The sequence below is a fragment of the Oryx dammah genome, unplaced genomic scaffold (assembly GCF_014754425.2).
Source record: "Oryx dammah isolate SB20612 unplaced genomic scaffold, SCBI_Odam_1.1 HiC_scaffold_2, whole genome shotgun sequence".
NCBI classification, from domain to species: Eukaryota; Metazoa; Chordata; class Mammalia; order Artiodactyla; family Bovidae; genus Oryx; species Oryx dammah.
The window spans coordinates 118,241,478-118,254,178 of NW_024070186.1; the positions used below are offsets into that span (position 1 = coordinate 118,241,478).

General features: G+C 38.6%; 1 protein-coding gene across 1 annotated transcript in view; it reads left to right on the forward strand.

The window, feature by feature from the left end:
* The window catches only part of PROS1 (protein S), a 69,375-nt gene that overhangs the window by 33,049 nt on the left and 23,625 nt on the right, over nt 1-12,701 (forward strand). Inside the window, exons 5-7 of the mRNA XM_040226801.1 lie at nt 1,554-1,676; nt 1,795-1,926; nt 10,248-10,373. Coding sequence (XP_040082735.1) covers nt 1,554-1,676; nt 1,795-1,926; nt 10,248-10,373 — 381 coding nt within the window. The remainder of the gene's footprint in view (nt 1-1,553; nt 1,677-1,794; nt 1,927-10,247; nt 10,374-12,701) is intronic.

Here is a 12,701-nt window from a genome sequence, read left to right on the forward strand (position 1 = left end):
AGATGCAAGAGATGTGGGTTTGATCCCTGGGTCGGGAAGATCCCCTGGAGGAGGAAATGGCAACCCACGCCAGTATTCTTGCCTGGAGAATTCCCATGGGCAGAGGAGCCTGGTAGGCTATAATCCATGCAGTCACAAAGAGTCAGACACGACTGAGCAACTAAACACACACACATAACTAATAAATTGCTAATTTTCATAAAACTTGCTTTTATGAGGACATTTTTTGAAAAGTTCAGTGATTAGATTTTAGTTAAATTTTAAAAAAGTGTTTTTTTGCAGTTAACAGTTTGCTTTGCTAACTTAAGGAAAATGTCAAGGAAAGATGAAAGGAATTTTCAGCGTTGGCTAGGAAGGCTGGAGAAACAGGTGCGGGAATATGCAGGAGCCAGGAACCATTGCAGTGTCTAGTGAGGCGAGAGAGACCATAAATAAATCAAGAAATAAATGGGTGTATCATTTAAGATAGTGATAAAGTGCTGTGACATTTTATGAAAGAAATATCCTTGCCTTAAAAATCACAGTATTCTGCTGCCTGTTGCCCAATGTCTGGAAACCATTTGACTAGAGTTCTGTTTATTTAAAGCAGGAGAATAAATCTGGTCTTTGTTATTCCGTACTGTGCTTAGTCGCTCAGTCATGTCTGACTCTTTGAGACCCCATGGTCTGTAGCCCACCAGGCTCCTCTTTCCATGGGGATTCTCCAGACAAGAATACTGGCGTGGGTTGCCATTCCCTACTCCAGGGGATCTTCCCAAGCCAAGGATCGAACCCAGGTCTCCTGCATCGTGGGTGGATTCTTTACAGTCTGAGCCATCAGGGAAGGCCCTCTGTTATTCTATGTTATCCCAAGTTGGAAGACTCAAATTTTTCTATTGGTTCTGAATAATTTCATTGCCTACCTCATGAAATTGTTTTAAGGCTCAAATAAGGTAATATGTAAAAAGAATATTAAATTGCAGTTATTAACTATTGTGTATATTTGCAAACATAAAAGTAGTTATGGGGCTTCCCTGGTGGCTCGGTAGTAAAGAATCCTCCTGCCAATGCTAGAGATAAAGGTTCGATCCCTGATCCAGAAGGATCCCACATGCAAGAAGCAGCTAAGCCTGTGCACCACAACTATTGAGTTTGTGCTCTAGAGCCTGGAAACTGCAACTACTGAAGCTCACAATAGAGTCTGTGCCCTGCAACTAGAGAAGCCACTGCAATGAGAAGCCTGGGAGACACAACTAGAGAGTAGCTGCTGCTCCCAGCACCTAGAAAAAGGTCCGAGCTCAGCAAGGAAGATCCAGCAGAGCCAAAAATAAATAAATAAATAAAATTATTTTTTAAAAAAGAATGGATTTAAGCAAAAATTAGCTTTCTTTTGCAGAAATAATTATAAAAGTTTAATAGATCCACTTTTCTTCTTAAAAAAAGTATTTGAAGAACTCAGTAGTATTTTTTCCCATATACCATAGACTTTGTTCATGAGATTTGTATTAAAGGACATAAATTTCTATTGTACTGTGGTGTGTTATAAAAATTAAATAGATATGTATTTCCTTTAGCCATTCCAGACCAGTGTAATCCTCTGCCATGCAATGAAGATGGATATATGACCTGCAAAGATGGCCAAGCGACATTCACTTGCGTTTGTAAATCAGGTTGGCAAGGAGAAAAGTGTGAATCTGGTATGTATAACATACCCAGCTGGTATGAGTGTGTATGACATACCCAATCTGAATTGACTTCCTGAAAAGTTCTCAGAAGGCTTTATTACTTTGAAAGTACTCTGTTTTCTCCTTTCAGATATAAATGAATGCAAAGATCCCATAAATGTAAATGGAGGTTGCAGCCAGGTTTGTGAAAACACACCTGGAAGTTACCACTGTTCCTGTAAAAATGGTTTTGTTATGCTTTCAAATAAAAAGGACTGCAAAGGTAAGAGTAAAAAGGTAGAACAAAAAAAGGCATTTACTGTGTAAGAGCAAAAATTCAGTTAGAGGAATTTCCCCAGGAAATTCATGGAAAACTCTTTGAGTTTTAAGTGTTTATAATAAGTATACATTATTATCCACCTTAAAGCCTGTGATTCTGTGAGACTGGCTTTAGTTTATTGTTGATTGGGTATTTTTTTATTTCAGAGTATTTTGTTGTTTTCTTATTGTGTATGTATGTGTGTATTGATACATGCACTTGCATGTGTTTTAATGAAGAATTTCATTATATGGTGATAAAGTGAAGTTTTAATTCAAATCTTCGCATACTACAGTATTTGCAAAATCATTGTTGATCCTATTTCTTCCAGACTCTATAGTATTGTTATTATATTCTTTATTTCAATAAGACCTACAGTTTACAAATAAATCACCACAATCCTTAGTAACTTCTTTCATTGTATTTTATATTTCCATGTCAGAAATACCTTTCTAATTTCTAATATAAACCCTCCATCCTGCACCTCATTTCCTGTTGTGTTTTTGAAAAAAGATGAAACTCTGGTGTTTTTCTTTTTCTTAATACATTTAAGATCACATCACTGGTCATAAATTTTTTTTTTTTAATTTCAAACTTAAATAATTCCTGTCAGTTAATTTAGCTTTTTAAGTCATTTTGCTAGTGTGTTTCTTTTTAAATTTATTTACAGGGCAACAATGGAGAAACAGACATAGAGAATAGACTTATGGACACGGGGAGAGGGGAGGAGAGGGTAAGATGTATGGAAAGAATTACATGGAAAGTTACATTACCATATGTAAAATAGATAGCCAATGGGAATTTGCTGTTTGGCTCAGGAAACTCAAACAAGGACTCTGTATCAATCTAGAGGGGTGGTTTGGGGAGGGAGATGGGAGGGAGTTTCAAAAGGGAGGGGATATATATATATACCTATGTCTGATTCATGTTGAGATTTGACAGAAAACAGCAAAATTCTATAAAGTAATTATCCTTCAATAATAAATAGATAAATTAAAAAAAAAAAAACAAGAAATATTTTTCCCCAAAATTTTGCCTTTCTTTTTTCTGCGTGATATCTTTTCCATTAGATTGCTTAACTGTCTTTTACTAAATATTCAGATATAAGTGCTAGGTATTTGGGTAGCTAAACATGACATTTTCCAGCCTGGAGCTGCTTTTAGAAAATGGGAGCAAGTTTTTCTTTCTTCTTTCTTCCTTCCCTTTTTTTCTTCTTTCCTTTCTTTTCTTTCTTCTTCCCTCTCTTCCTCCCTAACCCTTCCCCATCTTCTCCTCTTTTTGTGATGAGGTAAAGAAATTTAGTAAGTTAAAATGTAAAATTATCTTGTTCAACTCTATTCGTAGTCTGCTTTCGTAAATCCTTAAATTGAATTCATATCCAATGAGTGGTCTGTCCTTCACTGCACTGTAGTGATTGGCAGAGTTTTCTGTTGTTGTTCAGTTGCTCAGTCATGTCTGACATTTTGCGACCCCATGGACTGCAGCACAGCTGCGGTCCTAGACAGGCTTCCCTGTCTATTATCTCCCAGAGTTTGCTCAAACTCATGCCCATTGAGTCGGTGATGCCATCCAACCACCTCATCCTCTGTCACCCTCTTCTCCTCCTGCCCTCAGTCTTTCCCAGCATCAGGGTCTTTTCCAGTGAATTGGATTTTCACGTCAGGTAGCCAAAGTATTGGAGCTTCAGCTTCACCATCAGTTCTTCCAGTGAATATTCAGGATTGATTTCCTTTAGGATTTACTGGTGTGATCGCCTTGCAGTCCAAAGGACTCTCAAGAGTCTCCTCCAACACCAGAGTTCAAAAACATCAATTCTTCAATGCTCAGCCTTCATGGTCCAACTCTCACATCTATTCATGACTACTTGGAAAACCATAACTTTGACTAGACGACCTTTGTCAACAAAGTGAGGTCTGTGCTTTTTAATACACTGTCTAGGTTTGTCATAGCTTTTCTTCCAAGGAGCAAGTGTCTTTTAACTTCATCACTACCGTCACCATCCAAAGTGATTTTGGAGCTCAAGAAAATAAAGTCTGTCACTGTTTCCATCGTTTCCCCATCTGTTGGCCATGAATGTTGGGAATGCATGCCATAATCTTTATTTTTTGAATGTGGAGTTTTAAGCCAGTTTTTTCACTCTCCTCTTTCACCTTCATCAAGTAGTAATAGTAGTTTAATCACTAAGTCGTGTCCAGCTCTTTGGACCCCACAGACTCTAGCCTGCCAGGCTCCTCTGTCCATGGGATTCTCCAGGCAAGAAGCCTGGAGTGGGTTGCCATTTCCTTCTCCAGGGGATCTTCCCGACCCAGGAATCAGACCCAGGTCTCCTACACTGCAGGCAGAATCTTTACTGACAGAGCTATGAGGGAAGCTCAGTGAAAATCACTCAGGCATATCTGACTCTTTGCAACCCCATGGACTATACAGTCCATGGAATTCTCCAGGCCAGAATACTGGAGTGGGTAGCCTTTCCCTTCTCCAGGGGATCTTCCCAACCCAGGGATTGAATCCAGGTCTCTTGCATCGCAGACAGATTCTTTACCACCAGAGCCGCAAGGGAAGCCCCACCTTCATCAGGAGGCTCTTTAATTCCTCTTGGCTTTCTGCCATTAGGGTGGTGTCATTTGTGTATCTGAGGTTGATATTTCTCCCTAATCTTGATCCAAGTTGAGCTTCATCCAGCCTAGCATTTCCCATGATGTACTCTGCATAAAAGTTAAGTAAGCAGGGTGACAATATACAGCCTTAACGTACTCCTTTCCCAATTTGGAACCAGTCTGTTGTCCTATGTCTGATTCTGATTGTTGCTTCTTGACCTGCATACAGGTTTCTCAAGAGGTAATGAAGATGATCTGGTATTCCCATCTCTTTAAGAATTTTCCACAGTTTGTTGTGATCCACACAGTCAAAGGCTTTAGCATAGTCAATGAAGCAGAAGTGGATGTTTTTCTGGAATTCCCTTGCTTTTTCTATGATTCAGTGGATGTTGGCAACTTGATCTCTCGTTCCTCCAAATGGTGGTTTAGTCACTCAGTTGTGTCTGACTCTCTGTGACCCCATGGATGTCAGGGAATGTTTAACAGGAGGATTCCTACGTGCTGTTTCTCATAAATCTTCTGTTCCTTATTAGTTTCTGTTATCAGAAGCCAGTGGAGGGGCACGCCACTCCCAGGACTGAGGTCATAGGATGAAACAGGCTTGAATCTCCAGTAAACATTCTCCTTAGGACAAAACTGCTTAGTCTCGATTTTCTTTCTTGAGATATGGATTGTCTCCTGACCTTGTGACCATTATTAATCCCTAGTTCCCTTGGTAACGGTTGCTATAGGTTTGGTTTTGAAAGGTTGTTGCTGAATCACTCAAACACGCCGGGATTCTTGGCCCCCGGAGGAGAAGAATTCAGTCTGGGGCCAGAGACGAGGCTTGATTGCTCAGAGCTTTGTGTGATAAAGTTTCATTAAAGTATAAAGGAGATAGAGAAAGCTTCTGACATAGGCATCAGAAGGGGGAAGAAAGAGTATGCCCCTGCTAGTCTTCAGCTGGATGTTATATAGTCACTGCTGCTACTGCTAAGTCGCTTCAGTTGTGTCCAACTCTGTGCGACCCCACAAATGGCAGCCCACCAGGCTCTGCCGTCCCTGGGATTCTCCAGGCAAGAACACTGGAGTGGGTTGCCATTTCCTTCTCCAATGCATGAAAGTGAAAAGTGAAAGTGAAGTCGCTTAGTCGTGTCCGACTTTTCGAGACCCCATGGACTGCAGCCCATAAGGCTCCTCTGTCCATGGGATCCTCCAGGCGAGTACTGGAGTGGGGTGCCTAGCAGTCTGTTAATGAAAGAAAGGAATGTCTTAAAAGTCAGAATGGCACCAGGCCTCTCACCCATAAGATGCATTTTGGGATAATCTTGGCACCAAATGGTTCATCCTGGGCCATAAAATGATTAACTTGAATCTTGTAGAAAGACAGATTACCATACAAATGGTTTCGTTTACATAGATTAGGGCAACAACATCTGAGTATAACATACTGGTTTGTCAAGTAGGTTCTGAGCCATTAGGCAGGACCAACTTGAAGACAGAGTTTGGGGTAAATGCATGGTGCATTAGCATAGCTTAAGACAAACATTTCCATAAAAAATGCATTGGTTATTTCAAGATTTGAGAATAGTTAACTTCAGGTGAAACTAGGTGTCATGGCAACACAGTATTTTAAGAGAAACCTCCTTTTAAATTTGTATAGAGAAGGAAAAAAATATCACTAGTTTGTTTCCTCCTGCCGCTTAAGAGAGATAAAAATGTCTGACACTTGCAGGCTATTTCCTCTGTTTGGAGACCCCTGGCCTTCCTGCCTGTTACCCTCTCAGTTTTCTGATCTTTATCATTGTCAAAAGAAATTTCTTGTACAACAGTCTATATATACTCACAAAAAGATCATTAAAGCACCTTTGCTCCATCAGAGCTTGGGTCCCCATGTCTTTCTCTCTCTCTCTCTCCCTCCCTCCCTCCAGCTCTCTCTTTCACTTTCTTATTGTCAACTCCATTAAAGGACCCCAACACATGGACTGTAACCCACCAGGCTCTTCTGTCTATAGGATTCTCCAGGCAAGAATACTGGAGTGGGTTGCCATTTCCTCCTCCATGGGATCTTCCGACCCAGGGATTGAACCCGGGTCTCTTGCATTGTAGGCAGATTCTTTACCAACTGAGCTACAAGGGAAGCCCTCTGGTTCCTCTGCCTTTTCCAAATCCAGCTTGTACATCTGGAAGTTCTTAGTTCATATACTGTTGGAGCCTAACTTGAAGGATTTTGAGCATTACCTTGCTAGCAAGTACAATGAGTGCAATTGTGTAGAGTTTGAACATTCTTTGGCATTTCCCTTTTTTGAGATGAAATGAAAACTGACCTTTTCCAATCCTATGGCCGCTGCCAAGTTTCCCAAATTTTGCTGGCATATTGAGTGCAGCACTTTCACAGCATCATCTGTTAGGATTTGAAATAGCTCAGCCGGAGTTCCATGACCTCCACTAGCTTTGTTCGTAGTAATACTTTCCAAGGCCCGCTTGACTTCACTGTCCTGGATGTCTGGCTCTAGGTGAGCTGATCACCCTATCATGGTTATCCTGGTAATTAAGACCTTTCTTGTACAGTTCTTCTGACCTCTTCTTAATATATTTTGCTTTTGTTAGGTCCATACTGTTTCTGTCCTTTATTGTGCTCATGTTTGCATGAAATAGTCCCAAGGTGTCTCTGATTTTATTGAAGAAATCTCTAGTCTTTCCCATTCCATTGTTTTTCTCTATTTCTTTGCATTGTTCACTTAAGAAAGCTTTTTAAAAATCTCTTCTTGCTATTCTTTGGAGCTCTGCATTCAAATAGGTATATTTTTCCTTTTTTCCTTTTCCTTTTGCTTCTCTTCTTTGCTCAGCTACTTGTAAGGCCTCCTCAGACAACCATTTTGCCTTTTTGCCTTTCTTTTTCTTGAGGATGGTTTTGATCACTACATCCTGTACAATGTTACAAACCTCCATCCATAGTACTTCAGGCACTCTGTCTATCAAATCTAATCCCTTGAATCTGTCACTTCCACTGTATAATCAAATGGGGTTTGATTTAGGCCATACCTGAATGGCCATGGGGTTTTCCCTACTTTTTTCAATTTAAGTCTGAATTTTACAATAAGGAGGTCATGGTCATTTCCTGGTCTTGTTTTTGCTGACTGTATAGAGCTTCTTCATCTTCGGCTGCAAAGAATATGACCAGTCTGATTTTTGTATTGACCTTCTGGTTATGTCCACCTGTAGAGTCGTCTCTTGGGTTGTTGGCAAAGGGTGTTTGCTATTACCAGTGAGTTCTCTTGGTAAACCTCTGTTAACCTTTGCCCTGATTCATTTTGTACTCAAGGCCATACTTGCCTGTTACTCCAGATATTGCTTGACTTCCTACTTTTGCATTCTTGTCCACATATATATATTTGCTGTTCTAAAAGGTCTTATAGGTCTTCATAGAACTGTTCAACTTCACCTACTTCAGTATTAGTGGTTGGAGCATAGACCTGGATTACTGTGATTTGAATAGTTTGCCTTGGAAATGAACCAAGATCATTCTGTCATTTACTATGATATCATTTAAAGTGTAGTTAAGTGACTTTAAGGTGAACTGCATAAACTAACAATTTCTTATGAGCAATTATACAATTTAGATTATATATCTTTCTTGTTTGCCTATTTGAAGGTGTTTGAGAGTAGATATTTAGAATACCAGTATCATTATAACACTAGTTACAGAAAATCATCATAATGAAAGGATACAATATGCATTCCATAAGCAAATAATACCCATTTGTACTTGAACATCTAAATACTTGAAAGAATCTGTGCTGCTAAAGAATTTATGATTTACATTTTAATTAAGAACAATTTAATCCTTAGCCACTGAGTTAATACACATTAACCAAAAGTTCTCTTAGAAATGAGTGTCTCTGTTGATCGGTACATATGTTTTTGTATGGTTCATTTACACAGTGTTTTGTTCACGATATATAAGCAATAAAGTACAAAACTAGTAGAAGAATATATATACAGTTGTTACAACAGGGCCTTTATTTAAAATGTGAATTTGGTTGGGATTAAGTTGCCAGTAAATTTCCAAAAATGCAAGAATAAAACTTTTCATTAGACATTAGATGTCAGTGTAGAGTCATAAAATGTATATACTATAACTCACACTCATGTAATTTAAAGGAGTTCTTATAATATGCCTCAAATCAAATAAATTTAGTCATGTTTTTACTTCCTGTTAAAAATATAGATTTTATAGCTCTTTTTTAAAAATTAAGTATTTTTGAACTAATTATAGATTCACATGCAGTTGTAAGAAGTAATAAAAGACATCCCATGTACCTTTACCCAATTTCCCCAGACAGGAATACTTTCAAAATTATAGTACCTCATAACATCCAGAATATTGACATTGATACAAGCAAGATACAGGAAAATTTACTTGCCACAGTAAATTGATTCATTTATGTTTTGTGCAGGTTATTTTAAATAGAGAAATGTCTGAAAATTTGGCCAATTTTTGGAAAAATAAAACTATCAGCTTTTTAGAATAGAAAATCTAGATTTCATTGTCTTTCCTCAGAAAGTACAGATGAGAAAGTTCAGTTCAGTTTAGCTCAGTCCAGTCACTCAGTCCTGTCCGACTCTTTGCAACCCTGTGGACTGCAGCACCCCAGGCCTCCCTGTCAATCACCAACTCCCAGAGTTTACTAAAACTCATGTCCATTGAGTCAGCAATCCCATCCAACCATCTCATCCTCTGTCATCCCCTTCTCCTCTCGCCTTCAATCTTTCCCACCATCAGGGTGTTTTCAAATGAGTCACTGTTTCAAATCAGGGTGGCCAAAGTATAGTTTCAGCTTCAGCATCAGTCCTTCCAATGAATATTCAGGACTGATACCCTTTAGGATGGACTGGTTGGATCTCCTTGCAGTCCAGGAGACTCTCAAGTCTTCTCCAACACCGCAGTTCAAAAGCATCAGTTCTTCGGTGCTCAGCTTTCTTTACAGATGAGAAAAGTTCACTATAATAATTATATCTCTGTTGAACTATTTCTGTCACTTGGTTTTTTCACAGGCAGTTATTCAGTAACTAGTTGCAATTTGAAATTTCTGAAATATTAATTTAATGTTAAAGTTTATCCTGGATTAGCTGTGGCTTCATAAATAGTTTAAGACCTTACTCAATCCCATTTTAAATTTGAATCACTCTTGAATAATTTAAGCAGTAATAGTAGTATGCAGATTTAGCTATTGTCCATTTCCAAAGGAAAGGTGTAAGAGTGATGAGCCATCTCATTTTTATACTATTTTTTATATTTGTGATAATACAGAGTAAATAAGCTTTTTTTTTTTTTTCCAGTGTAGATAGGCTTTTAAGACTGTATTTCAGAAACATGTGGTTAGGAATACATGTTAAGAATATGAGTCTCTTCTTCAATTTATTTTCATACTGTAACCTGGTAGATAAGAAAATAAAGCCTTTTTTTCTTTTACATGATTACAAGGAGATAGCAGACACCAATCAAATTCCCTATGCATTTGCAGAAAGAAACTGTATTAAGTGAACTAAAATGTGATGATAGATTTAATATTTTGCTATTTCCAGTCCACTTTTTTGTCTTATTAGATATATGAAACTAGATCCAGGAAACACAAATCAAGGATTCTTTGCTAGTGTCTTCTGGTATGGGAAAACTTTTTTTTAATATACTTGTTTCATTTGTAGATGTGGATGAATGCGTTTTAAAGCCAAGCATTTGTGGCTCAGCTGTGTGCAAGAACATCCCAGGAGACTTTGAATGTGAATGCCCTGAAGGCTACAAATACAATCCCGTATCAAAGTCTTGTGACGGTAAAGTTCTGTTGGTATTATTGGTGGTGGAGGGGGTGAGTTGGCACCCTGATTTGAAATGAGAAGCATTGGTTCTCCTTGATATCAGTAATCAGATGTTCTCAGGTGGTAAAATCCTTCTATAATTTGATCAGTTGGGTAGTGATGGCTTCCTTCCAGCTTAAAAGTATGGACCCATGCATGATCTTCAGTGCTGTGCTCTCTGATGGCCCTCTAAGCTGTATTTGAATTGCACACCTCCCATATATGATAGAAGCAAAAGAAACACATAATATTCAAAAATAAAAAGAAGCTGAAAGGAAACACACACACAGAGGAAGGAAGACAAATTTAAAACAAGGTGGTTAGAAATGTTTGGTTTTATGCCAGGCTTTTCAGTGACTTTCTGTGTGTGTTTAAGTGTGTCATTTTATTGTAAAATAGTAAATGACCTAATTCCATTATAATTAAATATATTTAAAAAGAAAATCTCATCATAACCAGATGAGAGCCAAGCTCTAAAACCGTGAGAAGCAGTGATTAGTGATGTCTGTGTCTGGATCCTCCTTGAAGCTTGGATTACTTCATTTGACTCCAGTGCTGCTGCCTAGGTAGCTTAGATATGTCATAGGGTTATTTTTTTAAATCATGGATAAGTACAAATTATCTCACATCCTCCTCTGATTTTTTAAAAAATTTTAAAGTGAGTTTAACATCATGACTGAAAGTGAAAGTGAAAATTTCTCAGTCATGTCAGACTCTGCAACTTCATGGACTATATGGTCCATGGAATTCTCCAGGCCAAAATACTGAAGTGGGTATCCTTTCCCTTCTCCAGGGAACATTCCCAACCCAGGGATCAAATCCAGGTCTCCCCCATTGCAGGTGGATTCTTTACCAGCTGAGCCACCAGTATCATGACTAAAACTAATCAAATTAATAGTAATTTTTCTATTATGGCAAAATACATGTATAAGATATGTGCCCTTTAACCATTTTTAAGTCTACAATTCAGTGATATTAATTACAGTCACACAGTTATGCAGCCATTACCATTATCTGTTCCAAAATTTTTCCAAATGGAACTCTGTAACTGTCAAGCAATAAATTCTCCCTCCTCTCTTTGCCAATCACTGACAACCTCCAAACCCTACTTATCTCTCTGTGAATTTGCTTAAATTGATAATAATCTTAGAATAGATTTTTTTCAACTATTTATACTCCTTTTTAGATTTTGATGTCTTATATCCTCACATGCTCAATAAAAATATCTCCCCACACACACTATTTCTACCCTCCCACCCCTCCAAATAGAAATTACCGTGGTCAGCCCTAAGCATTTGCAAATTTATTATTAGCCAACTTCATCACATTGTATTGTTTTGTAGTTATATTCATTGTATATGTTGAATAACTATAGTGAATTTGTTGTTGTTCATTCGCTAAATCATTTCTGACTCTTTGCCACCCCATGAACTGTAGCACACCAGTCTCCTCTGTCCTCCACTATCCCCTGGAGTTTGCTCAAATCATGTCTGATTCAGTAGGGATGCTATCTAACCATCTCATGCTCTTTGCCCACTTCTTCTTTTGCCTTCAGTCTTTCTCAGCATCAGGGTGTTTTCCAATGAGTCAGCTCTACACATCAATGAATATTGTAGTTATATTCAATGAATGACAGATTTTTTTAAAAAAAGATTTAAATGTGATATCAGTTCAGTTCAGTCATGCAAACTGTTTGTGACCCCATGGACTGCAGCACACCAAGCTTCCCTGTCCATCATCAACTCCCGCAGTCTACTCAGACTCACGTCCATTGAGTCAGTGATGCCATCCAACCATCTCATCCTGTCGTCCCCTTCTCCTCCTGCCCTCAATCTTCTCCAGCATCAGGGTCTTTTCAAATGAGTCAGCTCTTCACATCAGGTGGCCAAAGTATTGGAGTTTCAGCTTCAACATCAGTCCTTCCAATGAATACCCAGGACTGATCTCCTTTAGGATGGACTGGTTGGATCTCCTTGCAGTCCAAGGGACTCTCAAGAGTCTTCTCCAACACCACAGTTCAAAAGCATCAATTCTTCAGCACTCAGCTTTCTTTATAGTCCAACTCTCACATCCATATGTGATTACTGGAAAAACTATCGCCTTAACTAGACAGACCTTTGTTGACAAAGTAAGGTCTCTGCTTTTTAATATGCTGTCTAGGTTGGTCATAGCTTTTCTTCCAAGGAGTAAGCGTCTTTTAATTTCATGGCTGCAGTCACTGTCTGCAGTGATTTTGGAGCCCCCAAAAATAAAGTCTGCCACTGTTTCCACGTTTCCCCATATATTTGCAATGAAGTGATGGGA